Source organism: Labeo rohita, chromosome 6 (assembly GCF_022985175.1).
Source record: "Labeo rohita strain BAU-BD-2019 chromosome 6, IGBB_LRoh.1.0, whole genome shotgun sequence".
NCBI classification, from domain to species: Eukaryota; Metazoa; Chordata; class Actinopteri; order Cypriniformes; family Cyprinidae; genus Labeo; species Labeo rohita.
In genome coordinates, this window is record NC_066874.1 from 15,417,360 (window position 1) to 15,445,024 (window position 27,665).

General features: G+C 38.2%; 1 protein-coding gene across 1 annotated transcript; it reads left to right on the forward strand.

Annotated features, from left to right (window-relative positions):
* The first annotated feature begins 3,588 nt into the window (after positions 1-3,588).
* Positions 3,589-27,665, forward strand: znf644b (zinc finger protein 644b). The gene is given in 9 exon segments (XM_051112323.1): positions 3,589-3,848; positions 8,027-8,073; positions 17,878-18,447; positions 18,449-20,630; positions 20,788-21,330; positions 25,868-25,981; positions 26,071-26,176; positions 26,249-26,399; positions 26,401-27,665. Coding segments are annotated over 7 exon segments (3,555 nt in total). The 5' UTR covers positions 3,589-3,848; positions 8,027-8,073; positions 17,878-18,051; the 3' UTR covers positions 26,464-27,665.

Genomic DNA, 27,665 nt, shown 5'->3' on the forward strand with positions numbered 1-27,665 from the left:
TGATATGTAAAGCTTTTCTCTTTTTCTTCTTCCTCAGATATTCAGTGGAATGAAAACAAATATTAGAGAAACATTCATTGCTGTCCGTATCTCCAGTGTGCAGAACTAATCAGTCTTCGCTTTTTGCCCAAGGTCTCTCCATTTCTGATGAACGTTGTTCAGCACCCCCAACAAAGGCAACATCAAAGCCGAAAGCTTGCACTCGAAACAGCTCTGGCTTTGTAATCTATTTCAAATCCAGCGTTCTTAAAACTTGTACACAGAAAGATCAACTACAAAACTTCTTGGGAAGACATCACTACCTCTCCGACTTGAATAATTGAACTGGTGTGATAACCTTAAACTCTCTGTTTCGCCATAATTGCTTTGCTAATAACATTCAGAAAGCACAGCACAAAGAATATAAACTACATATGCTAAGTTTACACGCATGCAACACTCAGTTAAAAGAGGTAGACGAAGCCTCTGGCAGAGAAAGTTTTCAGACTTTCGAAACTCAGAATGCTTTCAAACTAGGAAGAGAGACAATAAAACTAAAAGAATCAAATAAACCTATAACAAAAATGCTGTCAACACTTCCCACAACAACAAACTACAGGAAGTTAAGTGGAGATGAATTTGATGCATTTGCATATAATGACACTGAAAACAACTCACAGACTGACTAAAAAAATAAAGTCATTATGCTTGCGAGGGAAGATCTTGTTTCTATTATTATAAAATGAAATGATTATAAATAATAAATGCTGCAATTTAAATGATACCGTTTGATACACAGCACACCAGACAAGAGAAATTGCCTGTCTTTTTTTTTAACAGCATTCCTTAAAAACATGAAAGCTATTGCAAAATGTTACATCTACTGAATTGTTGCATGAACACACTGGAAAGACTGATGCCCCATTAGGCTATAAATGTATAATTTATTAGAATTCTTTTGAAGAATTTCAATTCAAGTTGTCCAAGACCTTGCATGTCCGTACAGAGACGTTCTGCCACCTTGTGGCTTTGTCATCTTCTGCAAAGAGGGGACTTCATTCTGGAATGGAAATGTTTCTGCAGCTCACATCCTCTTTTTCTCTTACATTCATTTCTATATGTTTCCATAATATATATATATAATATAATACATATATATATATATATATATATATATATATATATATGAGATCAGGCCTTTAAAAGACATTATTAAAACAGTGTGCCCCCACAAACATTCAATTTCTTGCTTAAGGACAGGTGAGCACAGACGAGTGACCTTGAGTTGATGGGCGAAGCAAGTGAAAGAATGTCTTTCATTAATATGTTTAGGTCTCTGAGCTGGACGGATGAAAAGCGGTGTGCTGTCTGCTCTGCACTGCTTAAAAGACAAACCACCTCTGGTGAAATGATGAACTCTCTAAGCCTTTGTATTCATTCTTCTGCCCCCAGATTTAAACGGGTACACCGTCTCTTTTCTGCCTGTTAACAGGCAGCAGTATAATAATGTAGTTTCCTGTGATGTTTCGACACCATTGCTCCAGGCTCAAGCTTAGTCGGCAGCGTACGGGATCAAGAAAAAATGTGAGCCAGTGAAAATGGATAAAAATGGCCCATTGTACCCCAAGGTAGGGAATGATAACTACTAACGTGAGGCACAAACAGCATAATAAATTATTCTCTGCTCTTGTTCCAGCAGACCAAAATCAAACTTTTCAGCGTATGCTTGGCAGGCCATTAAATGAATTTCTTCATGCTCTGAAAACAGAGGGCTAAAGTTAATTGTGATATTTCGTCAGAAATGTAAAATATACTCTCCAGATTAATTAACTTTCTTCAGTTTAATGTTCTTTGGAAGAAAATAAGGGCTCCAGAAACTGACCCAGATATTTTTAAACTGTAAGTGTTGGTTTTAGTTTTACAGGTAGACATTTATTTTATAAAATATTCATTTGATTTCACCATTTCATCACACATCTCTCTGAACCCACAGCTCAGCTGTCAAACACATTTGTGACCCTGTACCACAAATCCGGTCGTAAGTAGCACGGGTATATTTGTAGCAATAGCTAGCAATACATCATATGGGTCAAAATGATCGATTTTTCTTTTATGCCAAAAATCATTACGATATATTGCTAAGAACTTAATCTGGACAACTTTAAAGGCGGTTTTGTCAATATTTAGATTTTTGGCACCCTCAGATTCCAGATTTTCAAGTAGTTGTATTTTAGGCAAATATTGTCCTATTCTAACAAACCATACATCAATGGAAAGCTTTTATTCAGCTTTCATATGATGTCTCAATTTCAGAAAATTGACCCTTATGGCTGATTTTGTGGTCCAGGTTCACATTTGATGCTATAGCTTTCATCTGCTCATTAATTTAAAGGAAAAACGTGATTTTAACTATGGTAAGCTGTACAGGAACATGAGATTCTGTGAATGAAAGAGAAAGGAGGTGTAACATGATGAGTTATATGTATTATTTGTGTTACTTGTGTGTGTGTGTGTGTGTGTATATATATATATATATATATATATACACACACACACACACACACACACACACACACACTCATTGCCCAGTTGATGACAAAAGAAAAGTCTATCAAAAAAAGAAAGAGAAAGAAAAAAAAAATGAACAACGTAACTGTGCTAACAACTTTATGTTGGCTAGTTAAAATATATGCTTGTAAAACACTAAAACATATAAATGTTTCTAAAACACACCATATCTTTCTTTTACCTTGCATAGTTTTGTTCATTGTTGTTTTTTTTTTTGTCCATGTTGGTATACCAAGTAACAGATGCCTTTCATTTTGGTGAATTGGTATGAACTTATTCAATCTCACTCATTTGTACTCATTTCATACAATCTGTGGTTTATTTTAAGTTGTCTTTGTTACAGTGCACGTATACATTTAAGTAAGTACATCTAACATGTGTAACAAGGACACTTTAAAACAAAGTGTTACCCAATCTGTTTATGCCCAAGTGAGGGTTAGATTTAGGGGTGGAGCTTGATTACTTTTTTCTGTTGTGTGGGCAAAGCTTACTTTTTTACTTTAAGTTGCTTATTAAGTTGTTATTATTTGCATTTAGCATTGCTTCTTGCTATTCATGTCAGAACAAACCAAAATGAACAGCTCAAAATATTCTTAAAAAATGAAAACAAACAAACTGGAATCTAGACACAAACAATGTCATACACTACAGGTTAGATATGTGGTTTAAAAGACGTTTGACACACCTTTATGGTGCTGATTTGCAAAATATCTTATTCCACTGCACATACACAACAGTGAAAAACAAAACAGAAGAAAACTGTCAGGTGTTACTGTCAAACAACTTACAAATGCAAACTGAAAGTAAGGCTACAATTTCAAACAAGAAATTCTTATAATCACGGACAAAATAAAACGCATTCCATTATTCACCACATCGCTAGGTGTGCAAGTCCACCTTCCCACCATCTTTCCTCTCTTTTTTTTCCAACACCAGCAGTAACTTCACCTAAGAAGAATTCACCCTCTGTCTGTGGAATAATCCATATCGCGAGCGGGGGATTTACAGTATGTCTCTACTTCACTTCTTTTTATAAACACCCAATGTACCATTTCTCCGTGAAATACGAAACGACCTAAACGTTTCAGTTCCTCTTTTAAAGGATGTAAACGTTTGTTTTGGTCTTAGTACACGGTGTGCTTTGTGAACGCACAAACCGAACATCCCTCGTGGAGTTTTAGTTCAACCTGCAGAATTTTAGGCAAAATGGCGACATTGTAACGGATGGAGGACGAAAAAAAGGACTGTAATCAAGTACCATGACAAACTTGTCCCATGTTATAGTGTCATTCTCTGGGAAGGTAGGTTTAAAGCTTACAAACGTCTTCCCTTGCCGGATGTGTGTTTAACCGTGTTGAGAGCTGAGTGCGCGATGGGTACAGTGGCTTGACTCCTTGCATGGGCACGAGAGCTTATATACACGGGCATCAGGTATGTCAACACCGTGCCAGTCACGAATGGCGCAAGCTAACATTTCACCCCTCCGTTATCATATACGCTATTGCTCTGAATAGTATTGCATTTGGAGAAAAGTTGGACGCTACTCTGCCATCTGAGCGCACTTGCGCGGCTTCTCGATTCCCCCTGAAAAACACTTTATACACACTTTTACAAGATGGGTGTCAGAATCGATCCAAAGCGGTGTCAGTCACTGGATGAGACGATCCGTTTTTCCGTGTCAGCGGGGAGTTTGTGTCGCGGCCTCTAGTCGCGGGGTTTGACACTTGAAGAGCGCAGACGCGTTTAGACGCTCGTCTTGAAGGCGCTCGGCGCGACCTTGATTGGAGGGAATCTGTGCGCAACGCGTTTGCGCATCGCGGCAAACAAACATCCCACCAGCCTATTGCTTTCTCTTGTAAACCTCAGTCGATCATTTTGAATGGTGCTTAAAAATAGGCCCTGTATGAAAAATTCTTGCATGCCCCATGAACTTTTAATAGCTGTAAATGCACATTATAGCTTTATAAAATGAAATGACATCATATCTGTGTAACCCATGACCATAGATAGCCCCTCTAACACATAATTTTGATAAATCGTGCTTTAACCCCGCTGGTCAGATGCGCAAACTTCGATTTCTGCATGACAACTTTGAATTCTAAAGAAAATTCTTGATTTACCCTTTTTTTTCTGCTCAAGCTCTTTCTAAAGATTCAGCTTTTTCATTTGCTTTCTAGTCAGATGTTTGACTTGCAAGTATGTGACTTGTCAGACGTAACTCACAGACTGTCAGCCTACATCTAAAATGTCTTATTTGTATAAATATAAATAAACTGAATAAATTCAGTAATATGACAAAAATCATGCAATTCTCAGCTTGCCCAATCAGATTAGAGGACTGGAACTACCTGTTGTGTATACTATTATTTAATAGCAAGGACAATTTTGCTAGTTGTTTGGAACTATAACACAGGTTGTTGCTTTGTTGGCGTCTGTGTGGGCTGTTATTGCAAATATGTGAAAGCATAATTTTCTTCTAGTTTTTATTTTCATATGCTTTAAGTACCCTTATTATAGTTTAATTTGTTCTTTGCAACTCTTTGTTTTTCCATTCTTACTGTTCTGCATAGTAATCATACAGAGGAAACACAAGAATCTACCTTTTCTATTGGCGTTTACCAATAAAGCCAAAGGAGCATGTTTTGTGTTTTATCATTGAGTTGAAACACAATTACAGTGTTTATTTTTATAGGTTCAGCAGATTTCATGGTCATTTCCATTTCACAATCATGTCTATTACAAGTAATCTACAAATAACTATCATTACTTGATCATTTTGAACATTTTTTTTTTTTTTTTGCAGTGCTTGTTTTGGATAAGTAATGGTTTTACTGCCTACTAATTACACAGTTATGTAAATATTGATTTGAGTTTTGTTTTTAGTTTACTTGTAGACACTTTGGAGTTGTCGAACACAAAAACACAAATGAAATGAGCAGTTTATTCCCAAATTATAAAGTGTTTATTATAAACGATCATTATTTGGAAATATTTCAATGCTGGATCTAGCGATTGACCAATCAGAATCAAGAATTTTAGAGAGTTTGTAATATTATAATGCACACTTCATTTACCCCCTGAAAGAACCCACAGAGCTTTTTTTCTGAAAAACATCCAGTAATTACAGAGGTTATGACAGAGCCCTGCCTTAGTCCATGCGTATTTGATAATAATCACCTCAATATAATGTAAACACCAGTCTTAACAGAGATTTAGGGGCGAAAAATCCAATTACTTAAGATAATTGAGAAGGGTCAAGACCGGGAATAGGGCTCAGGTACACGCAGCCTGCAACCCACATGTCCGCAAATGCATAATCAAATCCTGTAAAGATAGATTACATAGCAAGACTAAGTAAATTTCAAGCAAATTGATTATGTGTCACTCGGCAAGGTCAAATATTTGCTCTGAGACGCATTTCTGGAATGTGCAGAATGATAAAAATCGGTCCCATCTTCCCTGTTTTTGCTGGGCTCCCAGTTCGCAGTGTTCTAAATGAAGACACAGGGGACTGTTTTAATGGAAGTACACTGGCCTGAATTAGCAAGCCAGCACTACTGCAGCTGGGCTGGAGAGATATTTCAGTAAGCTGTTGATCTAGCCAGAACATTGAGACCTGCATAAATCTATTAGAGGAAGAGGCCAAGAGAGAGAGAGGCCTATTTATCCAGTGCTATGCTGTGACTATTAGCTGCTCATTCCATATCATTTAACCTCTAGCATGACCTCTCATTACAGCCACCAGACTCATCAGTATATTAGAATGTAATGAGCTCTATTACTTAAATTAGATGTTGAGCCTAATGATTAAGCAGCTGTATTTTGGAGAATATTAGTGATTTATATGAATCGCTGTAGCAAAAAAAGATTTCTATTCATCAAAGAATCCTGAAAAAATGTATCAAAAAATATCAAGCAGTTAAACTGTTTTAAAATGTGATAATAATAAAAAAAAATGTTAAGCAACAAATTAGCATATTAGAATGATCATGTTATACTCAAGACTGGAGTAATGACAGCTGAAAATTCTGCTTCTTTATAAAAGGAATACATTAGATTTTTAAATATACTAAAATAGGAAGCATTTACTTTAAATTGTAATAATATTTACTGTAACAACACTTTTTTTTTTTTTTAATTAAAGGATTAGTTCACTTACCAACCTGACTATTTCATGCGTAAAATTTCCTGATAACCCCCATCTCATCCGATATGTGACTCTGGACCACAAAACCAGTCATGAGTAGCACAGGTATATTTGTAGCAATAGCCATTGATTTTGCTTTTAAGCCAAAAATCATTAGGATATTAGGTAAGGATCATGTTCCATTAAGAAATTTTGTAAAATTCCTGTCGTAAACATATATCAAAACTTCATTTTTGATTAATATGCATGGCTAAGAATTTCATTTGGACAACTTTAAAGACAAATCTCTTAATACTGAATTTTTTTTTGCTCCCTCAGGTTCCAGATTTTCAAATAGTTGTATTTTGGATTTTTTTCAAAAAATGGACCCTTATGACTGTTTTTGTGGTCCAGGGTCACATATGTTCATATCTTTCTTTCTTCAGTACAAAAGAAATTAAGGTTTTTGAGGAAAAAAAATTCCAGGATTCTCCATATAGTGGACTTTAATGGGTGCCAATGGGTTGAAGGTCCAAATTGCAGTTCAGTGCAGCTTCTAATGGCTCTATCTAGTAAAACAATTGGTCATTTTCATATACTTTTTAACCACAAATGATCATCTTGCACTAGCTCTGCAATACGTGTCTAAGATTTTACGCATTACATAATCATGTTAGAAAGGTCACGCGTGGTTAGTTAGGTACTCTAGTTCAAAAAGGGTAGGGTAGGGCGAAAAAATCAACTTTTCTCCCTTTTCTTTTTCTCCCTTTTCTTTTCTCTTCAAAATTGTCCATCGTTGTTTTGTATTTACAAAGCGTTGTTCGCTTTGCAAATACTGGGTTGGTACTTCCGCCTATGTCATGCTTGACCTTTCCAACCTGACTATGTAATGCGTGAAGTCAAACAAGTGCAAGACAAACATTTGTGGTTAAAAAAAAAAAATACATTGTTATTTATTTTACATAATAACAGATTGTTTTGCCAGATAAGACCCTTATTCTTCGGCTGGGATTGTGTAGAGCCCTTTGAAGCTGTTTTGAAACTAAAGCTTGGACCTTCCCAAGGTTGGTTCCCATTGAAGTCCACTATATGACGAAAAATCCTGGAATGTTTTTCTCAAAAACATTCATTTCTTTTCGACTGTAGAAAGAAAGACATAAACATCTTTGATGATATAGGGGTGAGTAAATTATCAGGAAATTTATATTCTGGAAGTGAACTTATCCTTTAAATAACTACTAATATGTTGTAGCTTGCTATTTATATTTTACATGTTGTCACACATATCCTTTTAACCTCCTAATGTAACATATCTAATAATAACAGTTCTCTGTCTATATGTTTATGTTGCAGGTGGGTTTACAGAGAACTACAGGGTGCCAATGTTTTGGAAAAGACTGGTAGGAACCAAGTATATTTTTAAAAGAATAACAATTTAAGAGTCTTTTGTTTTCTGTATTGCATTAGTGTTATTAATCGTTTCAAACTGTTAATAAGAATATGGAAATTTCATTAAAAAAGAGATTAAATGCTGACAGAATTAGGATGGAAACGGCGAATGTAAGATTTGTGTCTTTGCTAATGTTGCTGGAAAGCTGGAGTGACAGCGCTCTGGCTGCCTGTACACAGCACCAGGGGTGTGTGTAATGTTCCAGATATTTGGTGGCATGTCTCAACACCTTGAGCTGAGGCACAGATGTGTGAACTGCTCTGATACTATAGCTGGGTGTGATCACCAGTCAAATTAAATCAGAGCTGTCAGTTACGCTTGTCACAGGCATACTTCCCGTCAGCCTGGAAACCTGGCAACCTTCATCTTCCTCTAGCAGCCCTCCAGAAAAAGGCCAAAAAGGGGAATCTGGGTATAATGTTGTGTGAGCAAAACTGCCAAAATAATTTTGTGTAATTGGACAATGATCCAACAGAATCGAGATGATAGTGCGAAAAATGTTAACCTGTCTGCGTTCTGCATTCAAACGATATCTTTGTCTCTGAAGTTTGTCTTGGGATGTGTGCCAAAATTATTTGACAGATGCGATTGTCGCCGGTTAGTCTCGTTCCAAGTCGAGAGCTTGCCTCTCTCTTAGCGCGATTCTCGCAACTTTGAAACAGATATGGCTCGGGTGTCCCGGCACTCAGTTATCCACACCCTGGATAAGCAAATGAGAACACTTCTTCCTATTAAAGACTTTATGAGGGAAGTTACACACGTAAAATCTTTCAGCTCACCAAAAGCTACAAACAGACTGTAGCAGCCTCAGGCTCCAGATCTCACACTGATGACTTCACCACTAGGGGCCAGGATTTGATCACTAATGCTCTGCAGGGTGCTAAACTCGGTTACAGTTAAAAGATATGAACGCTTCTCTCTGAAGATTCACTAACTGCCATGCCATTCATAGTCTATTTTTAAATAATCGTAGTTGTGTCGGTATGATATGTTGGCAATGATATGACAGTGTTACTTAGTCTTAAATGAACAGCTGAAAACTTTGTGCAAATGTATGGAAAATTAGAGCACTGCTTAATTTCTTGAGTGAAATTACATATTACTTTTATTTGAAATCTATCCAGTTATCGCAGGTTCTCGTATTTAAAAAAAGTGACCGCAGAGGAACAGAATCCATCGGAACAGACGCGTTTGTAAGCGCCTACAAGAGATTCCAGAATCAATAGGACCAAGGCCGCAAGAATGTTCTATCGACGCTGAAGGGTGTCTCGTACTGAGCACCAATTAACCAAAATTAAATCCACTGTTTCTATTGATTGAAAGGGTAAAGGCAAAAGTTTGCTTGAGAATTAACTGTCAAGCCCCCAAAACCTTTTTCTTGTGAAATCCTTCAAGGTTGTGGTTCACCAATCTCATTAAATTTTCCAATTATTCCTAGAGTTAGATGTGATATTTTAGAGCTTTGAACAGAGGTTGCAGGGTGATGTGTGATTATAGAGCATTTCTGTCAGGAAGAGATCACTGAATTATATGTGGTATTAAGAGACTAGATGAAAGTGTGTGAATGGTTTACCTGTGCAGTCATTACGTATACTGATATTCTGCTTATTGATGTGTTCACAAGCAGATTCTGAAACTCAGTTTATACATGTGGAGTTTGAAAATAGAAAAAAGGAAGTCAAAGCATTAGTTATTATTAATTTTTAATCTATTGTTGTTTTTAAGGGAAGCTCTTTTAAAAGGAAGAAATATTTTAATTTGTCCACAAGCATGTAAACACAAACCCTTTCTTTTATTTATTTTGAATATCACCCTCAATAAGTGAATACATTTATTTATTTGCTCAGATTTTTTATTTTTTATTTTTTTTTAAATGTATGTGTTCCTACATATTTTATATATTTATTTTATGTAATCTGGTTATAGAAAGTCTGGCCAAATGTTAAGTTGCCAGAGCCATCTGTTGGTCATCAGTGGTAATGACCAGTAGGAAGTACTGATTCTGTCAGCTCATGGCTTAAATATAATAATAATAATAATAATAATAATAATAATAATATTATTATTATTAGTATTATTTATTAGTGACTTAATATATTTGATTTAAACAAATACAGTCCTTGTTTTAGAATTCGTGTGGAACCACAGTTAAGGGGAGACACTACAGGCAAAAAACTCATTTTTTTTTCTAGCACCTGTCAAGTTTGACATTTTGGGCTTTTTGGTTTTTCATAAAGTGTTTTTTCAGACTAGTGGACAGAAAACATCCAAAAGACACTGTTAAGTGTTTCTTTTGTAGCACTTTATCCATTTGTGTCAATAGAGTTCAATTACAATACATATTTTTAAAGGCTGTTTTCTCAAAATAAGTTTTTTCTCCTACACTGAGCCATAAATCTCCACTTCAGTAACACTTACACCAGTGGTTCTCAATCCTGGTCCTGGGGGCCCCCTGCTCTGCACATTTTGCAGTCTCCCTTATTTAACACACCTGATTGAGATCATCAGCTCATTAGTTCAGTTCATGGATCTCTCTCCTAATGAGTTGATGATCTCAATCAGGTGTGTGAAATAAGGGAGACATGCAAAATGTGCAGAGCAGGGGGCCCCCAGGACCAGGATTGAGAACCACTGACTTACACACACCAAACTTTACATTTTTATTCCTGTCTATATCTTGGAAGTTTTTACAGAGGGATTTGTTCATATATAATTTGCTTGATTATATACAACATTTTATTCCCCCCAAAATGAAAAAAAAAAAAAAAAATAGTGTTTTCTGTAAGTTCTAAGTATTTTCTGAATTATGGTGTGACAAAAATGAGATGCCCAAAATTCCCTCTTTGAAAACGTTTGACTCTAATAATTAAAAAAAAAAATTAAACAAGAATTTTGAAACTGACTTCATCCAGTGTTTAAATTTTTGTACTAGAAATGTATGCAAATTAGCATGTTTCATTAAATAATGCCATATTTGCATACTTAAACCTAACATTTTAGAAAACTTGTAATACAAAAAAAATGTTTGCAATTATCAATGTAATCAATCAACTGGGTAAGTAAGGTGATAACTATTAGTTCATTTTTTTACCCTATTCACCTGCAGTGTCTCGCCTTCAATTTTGAATTGTGCAGATTACATCTGTGGCAAAAAGTCACATTTAGCTGTTTTGCTGAGATTCCATAAAAATTAAGTATTGAAACATTGTGTTTATTCCAACTTGATGCTGAATTTTTACAATTTCCAGTAGACCTGCTTTTGGCAGAAATAGCATATGTTTACATATGTTTATGAAATGGCATATGTTTACACCATGCTGTGTTTGTTTATATAGTTCAAGAGCAAAAAATATTAAGAGGTCACCTGAATTTCACCTGAATTTTGTTCACTTTTGGTTTGGTCAGCTGCATTTTGACTTCATGGAGTGCTGCATGGCACGTCCAACCAGCGAGAAAAGTGGCTTCGGCATGCTGATATTGATAAGAGCACATTAATTGGAATAAAGAGGGAGGGCCTCTCCTTCTGTCTTTTGTATACATTTACTGTTATACTCATTAGCTTCCCATCGTCTCCCAGCTAGCATCTTCTTTACAGCCCGCCGGGAGTCTCTCGGGAGGTTATTTACATCTCTCCATGGGGCCTTTCTCAGGCTACCGAGCACACCCCCTGCCTCGCCTTCTGCACGCATGCAGCCTCCTCTTTGATATATTTGGGAGTTGCTCTGATTGAGTGGGGTTCTGGTGTTAATGACCAGTCTGGATGCAGCTCCGCCCCCTCATTCAGCTTTAATAGATGCCATTGACAAGCAGCAGGGACTGATAAAAATGTGATGATTTTTTAATATCCTAAGGGAGCCCGTTCAGGGGGAGATGGACCGGAAAGTGCAAGCTTTGCTTTGTGCGGTTAAGAACGGGTCGTTTTTTTGATTAGCATTGTTATTTTAGATTAAGTTATGGTTAAACAAAAAGTCAGTTTGAATGTGTTTACACCCATCAGTTTGGTCCTGATTTAGATAGGAGTCCTCTGCCACTATTTGCCCTTTTCTCACTTTTATTATGTTGCTCATGTCTTAGCTTGCGCGGCACATTACGTTTTAAGAAAAGGTAATAAAAGTTGTTTCATCCCGAAACCTGCGGCGCTTGACATTTCTCCAAATTTAAGCGTATTGATGTCTGCTCGCTTAGACCCGATCCCGTCCTCAGCGTGTAGACAAGCGTTGACATTGACACGCTTTCATCTGATTGGTCACGTGTCTTCAGCAAAGCGGCAGTGACAAAGTTAGCTTTTTTCTTTCGCACTACTCAAGCAAGACAGACGCATGTGAGTCTGCCCTCGATCACAGCGGTAGATACGCACCCTTGCAGCCCTGCCGTATTTAAATCAGATATCCAGTAATCATCACATTTCACGTAAAGAAAAATCAACGCAGCTACAACTCATGACCTGAGAGGAAGTGTATTTCACGGCGTATCGCTTTCATATTTTACACAGAATAGTGCGCAACAATCAATGTTTATTTTTCATCAAGAGATGTGCCACCGCGTAAAACTACCGCAGTGATGCAACTGCCAGAAAACTTTCGCCCCTTTAAGTGACAAACTCTTTGCATCATTCTTTAATGTGAGAGAGAGGCTACTGGTTTAAGGGCCTGTCGACCTGCGCTACTTCGCACCCACTGCCCGGCTCACAATAAGAGCGCCCTCATTAAAACTGAAACCCCAGACCTGCTCAGCTTTTTTTTTTTTTTTTTTTTTCCTGCTCTCTTGCTCCCTTTTTAAAAAAGAGAAGTTTTAAACTGACAAAGCCACGGGAAATCCCCATCAGACATCCCTCCCTTAATCTGTCTAATTTTGAAAGGTATTGTTTAAGGCTTCAAAGTTTATATGGTTTAATCCTCCTCTAACACTACAGGGCAGCAAATGAGGCCATGTCAGCAGCTCTGGCACTGCTAATCTACTTCACACAACAGAAAATCCTCCTTCTAGATAAGGTTGCATAGGTTTCCTGTGAACTCGCCTTTTGATGTTCCTTACCTGCTATTGAACATGACTTCTGTCTTAACCCAACTGTCACTCACTCCCTGTCCCCTTTTATCATGCCCAGTGACCCCCCTTTCCCCTCTCCCCGATCCTAAATCTTCCATCAGGAGGAGCAGGCGTTTCTCTCGCTCTATTTTAGGAAAGACTACTGAGAGGAGAGCTGCGTGATCAAGTCTTTGAGTATGTGTTGATGCTCTTTTAATTTGGGTTGAGGAAGGATGTGCTCTTTTGTTTTGAAATCCAGAGCCAAATTTGTGTGGACTGTTTTTCTAATCCGGGTTAGTTAACAAAGCCGCAACGTTGCATCACCTTGCCTATGAATGGCAACCCCTGGAAAATGCAACTTTTGCAGTGCTGTGGCAACCAAGATGTTAGAGTTGGCAGCTTTGGCTCCTGGTAAAGCAGCGGTTTGTTAGACATAGAGGGAGAGATCTCTAAGGTAGCTGCCCCTGCGCTCTGTGGAGATTGTGTATTGAAGCAGATTTATTGCTGAGCTCTCAATTTCCACACAGCGTTCAAAAGAAATTGGATCCTTGCCACTCTCCGTGCATCTTAGTTTCTTTTCCAAACGAAGGAGAAAGAGGGGGGAATAAAAGATACTCAAACATTTTCAAGGATTGTAATGTGTGGTACAAATCGTGTTGCAACAAATGAAAGCTATCCAGTGTATATTTGCTGTCGTATAGCTCGGAGAGTACAATGTGTGGCACTGGGGACGGAAAGGTTTTATTCCCAAGGAAGAAATGTATAACTTGAGTGCAGTCTAAGTCACTTTGGATAAAAGCTTCTGCCAAGTCTATAAATACAAACATTGAATAAATATGTTCAAAGGTTACTACAGAGGTCAATCGCTGTTTCTTATTAAAGAGTAACATACTAATAAAACACAACCAATATAGTGAATCAAAATGCAAATACCAAAGGGAAAAAAGGCAAATATTAAGGGAGAAGTTCACTTCCAGCAAAAACATTTACAGATAATTTACTCACCCCCTTTGTCATCCAAGATGTCATTCTTTTTTCAGTCGATGAGACATTATGTTTCTCGAGAAAAACATTTTTAGGAATGTTCTCCATATAGTGGACTTTAGTGGTGCCCTCAAGTTTGAACTTCCAAAATGCAGTTTAAATGCAGCTTCAAATGGCTCTAAATGATCCTAACCGAGAAAGAAGGGTCTTATCTAGTAAAATGATCGGTCATTTTTGAAACAAACTGACAATTTATATACTTTTTAACCTCAAATGCTCCTCCTGTCTCGTCTCTGCGATGCACATGCGTAGTTTGTGTAACCCGGGTCAATACAGTTAGGGTATGTCGAAAACTCCCTTCTTGTTTAATGTCAAAATCATCCTACATCGCTGTTTTACCTTTTTTGTAAAGAGCGTTTGATCTTCTTTGCATGTTCACTTTGTAAACACTAGGTCGGTACTTCTGCAGCGACGTAGGGTGATTTTGAAGTTGGGGAAGAAAATGAGATTGGAGTTTTTTGACATACCCTAACTGTATTTACCGTATTGAACCAGGAAAAAAAACAGAGTTCATGCAGATTTAGACAAGACGAGCATTTGAAGTTAAAAAGTTTATAAATTGTCAATTTGTTTTGAAAATGACTGATCACTTTGCTGGATAAGACCCTTCTTCCTCGGCTTGGATCATTTAGAGCCATTTGAAACTGCATTTAAACTGCATTTTAGAAGTTCAGACTTGAGGGCACCATTGAAGTCCATTATATGGAGATAATTCCTGATTTTTTCCTTAAGAAACATAATTTCTTATCGACTGAAGAGAGAAAAACACAAGCATCTAGGATGACAAGGGGGTGAGTAAATTATCTGTAAATTTTTGTTCTAGAAACAAACTTCTCCTTTAAGTCCTTGTTTTAAAAAGTAGGTGAAGCAGGTCAGCTTCATTATATTAATGCAAAATTCTAATTTAAGTCATTTAAATAAATAATGAAACATATAATGAAAACCAAAAATATGAGTGCTCCCTTGCCAAAAAAAAAAAAAAACAGCCTCCCCAGAACATCTCTTGTCCCATCAGCTGTAGCATGTTCTGTGAAACCAAGCAAGAGTTTCCTCCTGTCACTGCTGCTCTGTGTGTTCACGAGACTGTTTGAGTTGAACTCAATGCTTTTTCCTCAACTTGGCAAGAGAAGAAGAAAAAGACAGGCTCTCCTCAGTCTCTGTGAGGTGTCAGGTTGAATAGCTACCTGTTTGTTTGCTCACAGCTGTGCTTTGTTAGTCTCTCACACTTGAGAGGCGGCTTCATAAATTCACAGTGTGTCAAACAAATCAATAACTCCCATTAACCGAGGAAGATTCTCTGCTCTGTACTTGAGGGGCCACGGCCTCCCCTCTTTGTTTAGATGTGTTTTTTCCTGTGAAGGAGGAAGAGAGGATGGGGAAATGAAGGGCAGGTAAAAGAAAGAAAGAGAGAGAGAGTAATAGATGAAGAGAAATGGAGTTGGGCATGTTGCCGATTCACATAGACAGATAACTGCTCTGAATGACTTGCCCCACTTGGTCTTTCCAACTATTGTTGTAGTCCTTTCTTTTAGGGGAAGAGTCTGAGGAAACTACAAGAGGTTTCACAGCTTCATTCTGCTGAATGAGTCTGAAGTGTTTAGGTCTTCACCCTACTTTAGGAAGTTGTTTTTCTATAGAGATTGATTTTAGTTCCTTGTCCCTGTGAATGTGTCTCATATTAATAGAACATGCTTTATGGTTCTTTGCACTTGTAGTGCAGCATATAATTGTATTCTTGAAACATACACTTCCAGCTTTGGCCCTTTGTCACCAACATAAAAGTCTAGAAGGTGGGGGAAAAAAAAGTTGGAGACACCAAAGTGGAACATAGCAAGTAGTTTGTATTCTCCTATGATTAATAAATATCCAAGAAAAGTTTACCTTCTGGGGTTCCAGAATAATGTGTAATGATAATATGCAATTATCACCTCTTATTTTTTCAGCAGTAACCTCAAGATGAGGTGCAACTCGAGTGTTAGAACAAGTGCTGATGGAAAGAATAGGGGCTGAGAGAGAAAGAGAGAGAGAGAGCACATGACATATGTGTGTCGTGTAAGTGTTAAGTGCTCTTTTACTTGTGCAGTTAATTTAGACTGATCACAGGGGGACCTCCTCTGGTTCATTGTTGTTTGTGAATTCAAACATGTTCATTACAGAGCATATTTCAAGGAGGGAAGAAAGCGAGTTAGAGCGAGATTGAGAAAAAGAGCTAATCGCTTCAGATTGATCTCCGTGCCGAGCGTAAATGTATTTAAGCTCATAATCCTTGTAAATAGCTTCCAGCAAGGCAAAGGCAGCCTTTTAACATTGACTAAATGAAGTAAATAGAAGCGAATGAATTTTTAAAAGACGCATTGCAGTTGAACCCTGTTTGTTATGTATGGAACAGATCAGTGTGGAAACTAGAAGCTAATGAGGCCTGTAAATTTAAAACTGAAATCATATTCGGAGGCTTTGCCACCCTGCTGTTTAGGGGTTTGCAGCGAAGTTCGTTTTTAAATGCAGAGCGTCTGTTCTTCCTCCGAAAGCCCCTCACACCCCAACAGATGGAGAGAATATGGAGCTCGGAAGGTTTACCTAGGAGGTGGTAACAGTGAAGCCACTCATTAACACTGAATTTAACACTTCGTTAGCAACGCGGCTTCCTGTTGAGAGCAGCTAGTGCTGAATGTCAAATCCTCCGAGCATACACTGTGGCCTAGCAGGACAACAGCAAGCCTGGGCCCCTTTAACACACCCTTTAAACACAGTCCTGTTGTCCCACAGGTTTGCTGGTGTTGAGCTGTTGAAAACCATCAAATATAATTAGATCGGCTGATGACACCTGAGGTATATTTCTCTGGCTAGTCATGAACGGGAGCGTTTCTACCTGAGTGTGTGTGTGTCTGTCTCTCTGTGTATATGTGTGTGCAGTGTGCCAATTTGTCAGGTTTGAAGCAACAACAGTCTCGTGCTGGGATGTGCTTTGGCACCATCAGAGAGTGATAAGACAGAATAATATGATCTTATTGGTGGTGTGCTTTGTTCCCATGGAAATTGGTCAATTTTAGCAGGCGTCTGAGAACTTTGGTGGGAGAAACAGGAAGGTTAGATCCCAGAGGTGCATTCACATAATTAAGCTTCCTCACCAGGACTTCCAGGGCTAACGTTGGGGTGTGTTGTGAAAAAAAAAAAGCGGTGACAGTGGGTGTTTGAGATGCATATTGTGGTAAAAAAAAATGATGGCCATGTTCTTTAGGCCAACATTAGTATGTTTTAGAAAACCTGATTCTTTGATGCTACATATTCATGATGCACTTTTTTTTCATAGGATGTATTTATATCAGAAATGCATTAAAACACAATACATGCATACAATGACCTAAAGTCTTTTCAATGTCTCTGTTTATGAATTAAAATATACTTATAATAAGACAAAAATATCAATATGCAAGAACTGTACCTGTAAATGTATAATATTTTATATAAGAAAAGTGCTTAAGTAAAACTTAAAAGATTATACATATTCAGAAATATTTTGGAAAGTAATAATTAAGATAAATTACTATAGAAAAGTTTTTGAGAACTTGGCACCTATGTGTTTTCTTGTCCTTTATCAAGGGCATTGTCCACCATGACATTGACCCTTATAAGTAGTTATACGGAGATGCTGACTTGAAACTGATTTCTTGTCTCTCTTTCGCAGACTGCGTTGTCTCTGTTATGGCGGCAGTAAAAGAAAGCGCAGAGGAAGACAAAGAGGTAGAATCTTCCTCTGATGACACTCAAGAGCTGACAAGCACATCTTCTCCCAACAACAACAATAACAGCTTGGATCCACCAGAGCCCCTGCCCTTGGACAGTCACCAAAACCCTTTAAATGGAGTCCAGCCGAACCCATTTGTCTGTGGTAGCGTCCCTGCTGCCCCCAGCACAAACGACTCATTGCCTTCAGGAGCACTTGTTAATGGAGCTGCTTCACACTGTACCTCAGAGGAGCCCTGCGTCCACAACAAAGACATGTCCCCTCTGCCCGGGACAGACACCAGCCCTGAGGTGTTACCGCCTCCCAGTGAGCTTCAATCAGACACCCGGCAGAAAACAGAAGGGTGCGCCCCTAAAAGTGCGGCCCGCACGGGCCTCATCTGAATCAAACAACAGTGACGGTGAGGCCCCCTTAGATGTGCTGGTGGGGGAAGGCTTGGATAACAGGCCAATCAGCCGACTGTTGGCTAGAAAGGGAATCAAAGCAGGGTGCTTATGGGACTTTGATTCGGGAGTTGTCAGAGAGTTCCTCTGATGACTGTGATGGTCTGAACTGGGGCCTGCAGGAGAAGTTCATGCGGATACTGTTGAAAAGCAGCGTAGCAGGTGATGGAGTAAGAACAAAGGTAGAGATTGATGGAGCTCCACCTGCCAACCGAAGACGGAGGATGCGTAAAAATCATGCCATGGAGAGGGCTGACACTGGAGGACAGGTTTATGACGGCTTTGATTACGCATCCCAGAATTCCCTAACCGACGAAGACTCCGATTTTGAGTCGTCCATTAACAAAGAACATGCCTTCAGGAAAGAGCCAGAAAGTTTGAAAGCATATGCCGGCTTGCGCCTGGAGAAATTCTGCGACAAGTCAGCTGCCATGCAGGAGCTAATTTCAAGCGAGAAGGAAGAGAGATGTGATGAAGGCGGCAGCGACATAGAAACAAACACCTACATGGGTGAAAAAGCGGCGCGGTTAAAGTCAGAGACAAAAACAGGCGAGGAGCTGTCCTTCTTCCCGTGTTCAAAGTGCAATGATAATTTCAAGGAGAAGAGGCATTTGCATAGGCATATGATGTATCATTTAGATAGGAATAATAGGGTGAGACAAGAACACATTCCCCGACCCTTTATATGTAGAGAGTGTGGGCGTTCATTCCGAGATCTAACCTCTCTGCAAAAGCACATGATAATCCACCAGGTGCGGAGGGAGAGGCTGATGGAAGAGATTAAAGGTTTCAGTAAGATAGATGTCGAGGGAAGAAGAACTTGTCTTCAGTGTCCCCAGTGCGTCTTTGGAACGAAATGCCCCAAAACTTTCGTCCATCCTAGCAAAACTAATGAGAAGGAGAAGCTGTCGTATAGCTGTGAGGAGTGCGATCACATGGCTACGAATGAAACGGAGGCACACAAGTGCACAGCTCACCACAACACATGTGGCAAGACTGGTGACTTTTTTGTATGTCAAAATTGTACATTTAGAAGTAAGAATAAATATAGTTTCAGAAAGCATGTGAAGCTTATCCACGGGCAGAATTATGAGAATTATGAACCTCAGCCACACAGCAATGTGGATGACCACATAAAAGCTGTGCTGGACCAACCCAAAAACAAGGATTCATCTTTACTGATGCCAAAGATTCAAAGCACAGAGAAGTGGTCTGTTAAGGACAGAGTTGAGCTGCCCTTTAGGCCCAATGGCTCAGCTGACCTTAATGTGAGAAGCAAGGAGACACAAAAAGCCTGTGATGGTTTCAGCTCCTCGCTGATCAAATGGAGCCCTGGCAGCCCAGCAAACAAGCTGTCACCATTCTCACTGAGAAGTGACAAGCCAAGCAAATTATCCCCTCTGCCTACAGAGAAAATAGACGTGACAACAGGTCTCCCGTATGTCGAAGAAGACAATCAAGAATATGAAAGCGCTGTCTCCGAAAAGAGGACAAAATATCTTTCCAGCTTTGACGTACATCTTACAACGAAAACAGAGATCGTGAGTAAAGCAGCCTGTCTGAACCCTGGCACTGAGAGCCGTCCCAAAGATCCTTCAACCGGCAGTACTTTAGCGCTGCAAACGCTGCGGCACAAAATACCCTCGAAAAGAAAAATGTCAATCCCGTACCGCAACACCCATACCGATATTCCTCATGTGCGTCTTCCGAAATGTGAGCCTGAGTCTTCACAATGGGACTCTAGTACACCGCTAGAGGGAGATGACTATGAAGGTGCTCAGGTTTTTAGCAACTACACCAAAGAGTCTTCGGATCGCTTATATAGCAATACCCCCAGTGATTATTTGATCTCTCTCAACAACAACATCCCGGACTATGCCAATCATACTAATCCAGGCGAGAGCGCAGAGGTGGACAGTGATGATATTTGTACATTTATAGTGAAGGACGAGTGTATTGAGAGTGTAATAAGTGAAGATAACCCTGATCATGTTGGTTATCAGCAAAGTGACCCTTATGTAGAGTATATTGTCAACCCTTTGCCTTTGGTGGGCAGGAAGTGCTGTCCCTATTGCCCTGCAGTGTTTGAGTCTGGGGTGGGCTTGTCCAACCACGTGAGAGGACACTTACATAGGGTGGGGCTGAGTTATGATGCTCGTCATGTGGTGTCACCTGAGCAAGTGGCATCTCAGGACCGCCAGCCTCGCATACGCAGAAAAATTCCCTCAGTGAATCGCAGAATCAGAAAAGGTGATTATGGTTCACCTCTCCTTGTCAAGTCATTGTGATTTTAGATAATGCTCACAAACTAAAATCACACATGCATAACCTATATTTATGTATGTGTACAAACATTTCTACATGTAACTTATTCATTTTAAGTAATTATGTGCTTTCATCATGGCAGATAAGCCAGAGTCTAAAACCGAACATACCTGTCCGCTGTGCCTGGGCTGGTTTGACACTAAGACCGGCCTCTCCAATCACGTGCGGGGTCACCTGAAGCGGATTGGCAAGCCAATATCGGGCGCTAGCAAGTCACCTCTCTGCATTCTGACGGAACTTCTTCAGGATGAGACGGAGTACAGGAACATTATGAGGGTGTTTGGTTCCAGACCACACTTATCTAAACCTTTTGTCTCCCAAAAGTTTGCCTGCAGTGACGGACTGTTTCTTACATCCTCCGGCATTCCCATGAAGATCCATCATACAACTGGAACACCAGATGAATGGACTATGATCAGACCCCCCCAGGTCGACAGAGAGAGAAAGAGGACCGATAAGGTCCAGTCTAGCACTTTAGAGGATCTGCTGGGAAATAGCAAAGTGGAGCAGGAAATGGAGGCTGAAGGTCACTCAGAGGAGGCCAGGACTCCTTTGACCTTCTCCTCAACTAGTGGCAGTTTACCCAGAACACCATCTGTGAAGCTGGATCCTACCTGGAGCCAAGGTTAGGAACCACACACTCACTCATTCATGTGTCATTTGCTGTTAAGATTAATTTAATATTAATTTACATAGGGAAACCTATGAAATTCAGAACCATTTTAAATGGTTTATTTTTCTTTTAGTAACAAGGTTCAGTAAAGTGCCTTTAGCCTTAAACATTAAATATGTTAAATAGCCTTCAAACATTAATGACAACACATTTTAATGTCTAATTATCAGTGTTGGGCATGTTAATTAAAAAAAGTAATTAGTTATAGTTACTAGTTACTTCTCACAAATAGTAACTGAGTTACCTCATTATAAAAGCAGCTAATTACCAGAAAATGTAACTATTGTGTTACTTATAAGAAATGTTCAAATATGTCAAATGCTAAAACTTGAATGCACCCAATATTAATTGTTAAATGAATAAAACATCGTACACCAATCTACACTAATTTAATGTTGCTGTGGGACAGTGTGAGAGACACCTTCCAGGGGCTAAAATATCACGTTATATCTTTTGAAACTGCAAAGTCTTCTTTATTTGTGTATAGTCATAATAACAACAAACTCTGTGCTTTTGTAAAGAAAACAAACAGGGTGAGCTCTCTGCCGTCTCTGTCTCGGTCACCTCTCTTCACAGACATGTAAATAAAACAACCTGAATCTCAGTGAATACCTGCCTCACAGACATGAGAAATAAATGTATAGAAAGCTTGAAAAATGTCTTTTAAATTAAGTTAGTCACGTCGAAAACAAATACTCTCTGATGAAGTAATGCATATGATACCAACGCAAGCTCCAGTTTTTCCCGTCTAAATGTATTATTTCTAATATAAATGCCCACGAGTGGCTCCGCTTTTCAAATTATAAACATCCATGTGAGACGCGCGGACATCCACATCACCTTCGTAAACAAATGTGAATATTCATCAAGGGTATCACAGTTAATTTACGTTTCTGGAAGAAGACTCGCCAGAATTTAACTCAGAAGAAGAACGCAAGGCAACGTGATGCGCAGTTTTGCAGGTCCTATGTCTGAGTGAGAGCCTACTCGGATAAAAAACGCTTCAGGGAGCTCAATTATAGTAATGCCATATTTTATTGTCCGTAACAGTAACGGCATTGTAATGGGGGAATTACTCGTTACTGAAAAAAGTAATGCTGTTAGTAACGCAGTTTATTTACAATGCCATTTATTGCCATCACTGCTAATTATGTGTTTTCTCACAGACAGCTTCAGTTAGCATAAACGTCTCAAAGACGTAGAGGTAAACAGGGTAATAACTGGTTAATAATAGGCTAATGACCCTCAGTTTTTCAAGCTGAAGTTCAGTAAAGAATTGCCTTTTTCTCCATCAAAATACATAAACAACATTTGAGTTGAGTTTGAATAGCTTGTTTGATATGTTTGTATCATCTAATCACAGCCACCAGTTTTAGCATTTATTGGTTCACAAAAAGAAATTTAAAGTGGATAATGCCTTAAATTTCTGGTCGCTCCTCTATCGTTCCATTATCAAAGCTCAGAAATTCATATTTGCTTGTAAGATGAAAATACCTTATATATTTGATTACACATGCCTATTTAGCGTCAAGTTTAGTGGCTGAAAAAATATCAGGCTCCTAATTGGCTATTAACTTCTGTTTTCTCATGCACTGTAAATGGACAAAGAGAGCTTGGAAGTACCATTGATACTGAGCAATTTTAGTCAAAACAAAACCCCTCCATGACAAGAAGCTTTTGCCTGTTCACTGACAGCTGAGCGTGTGATCTGTCTTGTTTCGAGTGATGTTGAATCAAAGAATCTGAGAGTGACAGACAGGTGAGGTTTCAGATATCTGGGTCACAATCCAACGTTGAACATTCTTTATTCCCCTAACATAGGGTTTTTATCGTTGTTAGTCTTTAGTTAATAGTTATAGGCCTTGAAGTGCAAATAATAAAGTAGTTTGTTAAGTGCCTTACCGTTGATTTGAGGTATTTACAGTAAGGATGGGTAGAAATGATCAATACAGTGTAGCCTGACTGCACAGTCTTGTTTCACAGCTGCTCTCATATGTTTTTCCACCTCTACTGCCTTCATTATTTACAGTGCACCTTAAAACCCAATTTCAGTCATACACTCCATATTAAATATGTATGACAGACGCCTCATACTTAAGACAAAGTTCTCTTCCTGTAACCTTGAAGTTGCCGGTTGATGCCATTAAAAGAGAGAGGGAACACAAGATTCAGAGAGCGCATGGTAAAAGTTTGCCACTCATTGAAATATTGTAGCAGGTACAAAAAGAATGAATGTCATCAAAAGTGGCTTTGAAATTCAAATGTAAAACGCATAGCGTTCTTTTATGTACTACTGGAAACACATCAGCTGTATTTGCACATCTTTGTTTCATGTCTACCCAAATAAAACTCTCATTTCATTAATAAAAAGCAAATTAATGAAGTTTCACAATCACATTTATTTCACAGGTTGTCCATTTTAAATGGATGTACAGTGTTAACTAAATTTGATTTGACTGTTCAACCAGACTCATATAATCAGGTCTGTTTTTTGTTGCTCTGCTGGAACTCTTTGATTGGACTAACAACTATTGCAGGAGGTTCAATGAGGCCAGTTAGAAAAAAAGACACTTTTTTCAGAGTGGTTTAGATGAATACATCTGTAAATCATGAATTTATTTTTTCTTAATCAAATAAAAAAGGTAGTGGTGCGGGGTGTATTGACATTTTTAGACAGTTCAGTAATAAACTAGTGGGTTACAATGTTTCAAGCTTACCTCAAAAGGAGTTTTGTGTATGTCAGTTATGTTTGTATTAGGGCTATCAATTAAACATAAAAAATAATGATAATAATGTGGTTGTATATGATTATATGAACAATTCATGCCCCCTGACCCTTAAGTAACTTCAAACTTCAAAGGAAAGAAGCACTACCTATCTGCAAATCATATTTCTGCAAATTCTATGGCCTAGCTGATACTACAACACTGAATGAGTAAAAAATGGTCCACAAGGGACATATTCTTGTCTTCAAAACATAACAAAAATAAATAAAATAAATAAATAAATAAATAATAATAATAATAATAAAAATATCGGTAGTCTAAAGACAGAGTTTTGAAACCTTTTTAACATTCAGTAAATAAAACAAATAAATAAATATGGCCCACATGTTATAAAATGCTGAAAAATCAGCAACCCTTTGACCCGTACATGAGCAACGTTTAAAAAAATGTGCTGACTGACAGTCTAGACTGAATTCATGAATGCTCCTAAATCTACCTCTGACAGAATAACAAATTCGATCGGAGAATTGATTTCTGTGGACTGTTGGCTAACGATAATTATGCTCAGTAATTAAAGAAAGTATGTTAACAATATATTGAACTATAAAACCCCTAATGTCTGTGCAGTGATTTACTCCCAGTAATGTCTTTGAATTAAAAAAAAATGTCATTTTTGTAATTAATGCTGATTATTTAAATTAATTAGTTATTGTAGCTTATTTTAATAAAACATAAAACCCAGTCTTTTGATACAAAACACTCACTGTGTACTTACATGTTTTTACATTGTACTTATACGAAATCTGAGTTGCACTTTATTTTACAGTCCTGTTTCTGTACTTGTTATAGTAATTACAATAACTGGTCAAAAACTAGGTACTAAGTCTGAACCTCCCCTTACCTAACCTAACCTAACCTAACCTAACCTATGTAGTTACCTCATATTATCCGGTACTTTTTAGTTAAGTACACTGTAAGTGCAGGTAATTGCACATACTGTAAAAAAAAAAAAAAAACATACTTTACATACTGTTTTTTTTACATACTGTAAAAAAAAAGTGCAACCAAAACCTGTAATTAATTTCTGTGGTTACTATAATTCTGTAATATCTATAATTACACTGTTGACCCTACCACTACCCCTTAACAAACCGTTAAACTTAACCATACCCTGAAACCTTAACCATAGCCAAACTCAGTTGCAGCCAATAATAACCACACTGTACGTAACAATTAATTTTTCTTGACTCAAGTATATAGTAAAGTCAGCTAAGATAAAGTGGGACCAAAACTTCTAATCATAAAACATTTCTACTATGCATTATTTCCTCTAGAGTTTTTGGTATAGTCAAGATTCATATAACATCTGTAGATTAGCATTAAATGAACACATTTCATCTAAACATACAATGAGAGCAGATTACTAGTTTCAAACATTGCCCCTAAAAACAAACAAACAAACCATCAAACTGAGCGCAGATACTTACTGAGAACATACAACTACGTGTCCTCAAAAACAGAGTGCACAGCCGATCTTTATGATATGAAAACAGATGGAGTGGGAGGTGATGACACTCAGGGAATCACAGTTTTATTTTCTTCAAGCTGCTGTGTTCCTTTTCTAAATTACAAACTCATGTAGCCATATAACATGCTTTCGCTTTTTAAAGAGCAGTCATGAGCGGAGAGCAGCTACAGAAAAAAAAGCACAAGGTTATTTAAATGCTCATTATCTCCGAACTTTTTATTTATGTGTGATTCAGAGAATAAGAAGATCTGCATCCACTGCAACACGACGTTCCACAGCGCTGTCAGCCTGTCCAATCATCTTCGAGCATATGCCCGACGGAAGCAAATTGCCTTATTAGAAGGAACAAGTAGGGGTTCATACTTGCTGTTCCAATGTAATCTAATCACCCAGCCACTCAGCTTTTTGTTGATTTTAATTACACCGTATGTTTCACAGCGTATGATTGTAAACAGAAGAGGCCGAGATCAAGGCCCGGGCCAAAAAGGAAGGCGTTTTCATCTTCACACGCCGCCTCTGAAGTGATCTACAGAATGACCTGCAGGTACTTTACAGCACTTCTGCACTCTCTCCTACCACTACCAGGAGTTCTCATATCTGTCTTTCTTTCCCCCAGGTTCTGCGATCTGATCTTCCAGGGTCCTCAGTCAATTCAGGAAGACTGGATCAAGCACTTGCAGAGGCATCTTATGCACACGAGTATCCCCGGCGTGGGTGCAGGTATGGTGGAGGTTTCAGCGCTGTGTAAAGAGCTGTGTTCCCCGTCTCCCCCCCGAGCGCCTGCTTCTGGATACACACCCTCCTCTCAGTCTGCCTGAGGGGGTCTCCTAAGCCACGTTTACACACCAGCTACGCTCACTGTACACCTGTTCAGCACATGTTCATAAAAACAAATACACATATAATACTGTATATACATATGAATACAGAATAGAAATATATAATATAAATGAAAGATTTTCTTATATTGCATATTATTCATTTTGTTCTTTGGTTGATTTCCCAACTTTATTACATTAGTCTTCGGTTATTCGTAAGGGCATGCTATTTGCAACATAGATGTAGAGCTATATTTAGATTTTGGATGTGCACATTAGGCAGTCTTCGCCGCAGACTGCAGTTCTCAGCTGCTGTGACTTGCAAGTCTAAAATCCTGCAACTAGATTTTTGAAACTGTTCAAATCATAGAATTCAGAGGTCACTGTTTAGTCGAATGATCAGCTTCAAAGACAGCTATGAGGACTTCTCGCTATTTACTGTAATTTTACGCCGCAAGTTTATTTACACTGACAAAATGTATAACCTATTTTTAAGAGAGTATATCGACATAATAATATATCTACGCAAGTAGTGCTTCATTTATGGTTAAGAATTCTTATAACTACTCTTATGCATCATTTAACGCGTTGAGGAAAAATTGCGTATACGGGCATTAGAGCCCAAAACATGTAACACACGATCTACTACAATATTTTTTAATGCCATTATCAGAGAAATGAACTGTGAACTTTATGAATATATCAATGAATATTTTTCAAAGCTTTCTAGCTGTTTAGTAATATCATGGGCAATACTGTCATGATGCAATATTAATTAGTTATATCCATATAATGTCAGAAAAAGATAATTGTTCTATACTATTATTGTATGTTCCTGAAACCCCTCAAATACTGTTTTGCTCATCATTTTATGGTGCTAAAATGTAAGGTATATCACTCAAAACTATAACTAATTTAGGATACTTAAGGGAATCTTTACCACACATTCTTTTTGAGGTAAATGATTTCATAGCATTTGATTGTAAATAAAGCTGTAGGTAAAGACCAAATGGAGGGATAGTCCTCCATGCCCTGGTCAGCCCTTCAAATAGTTACCATGTAACTATATACCATTACTTGGTGATGATAATGTGCAAGCACATACCGATCAATTAAGGTATACAATGTGTTAATGAGCAGAGGAAGCGTTAACACGTTGTATTTATGTCTCTGTTAAGTCACTAATAGCCAATTAAAATGTAATTGTGATTTAAA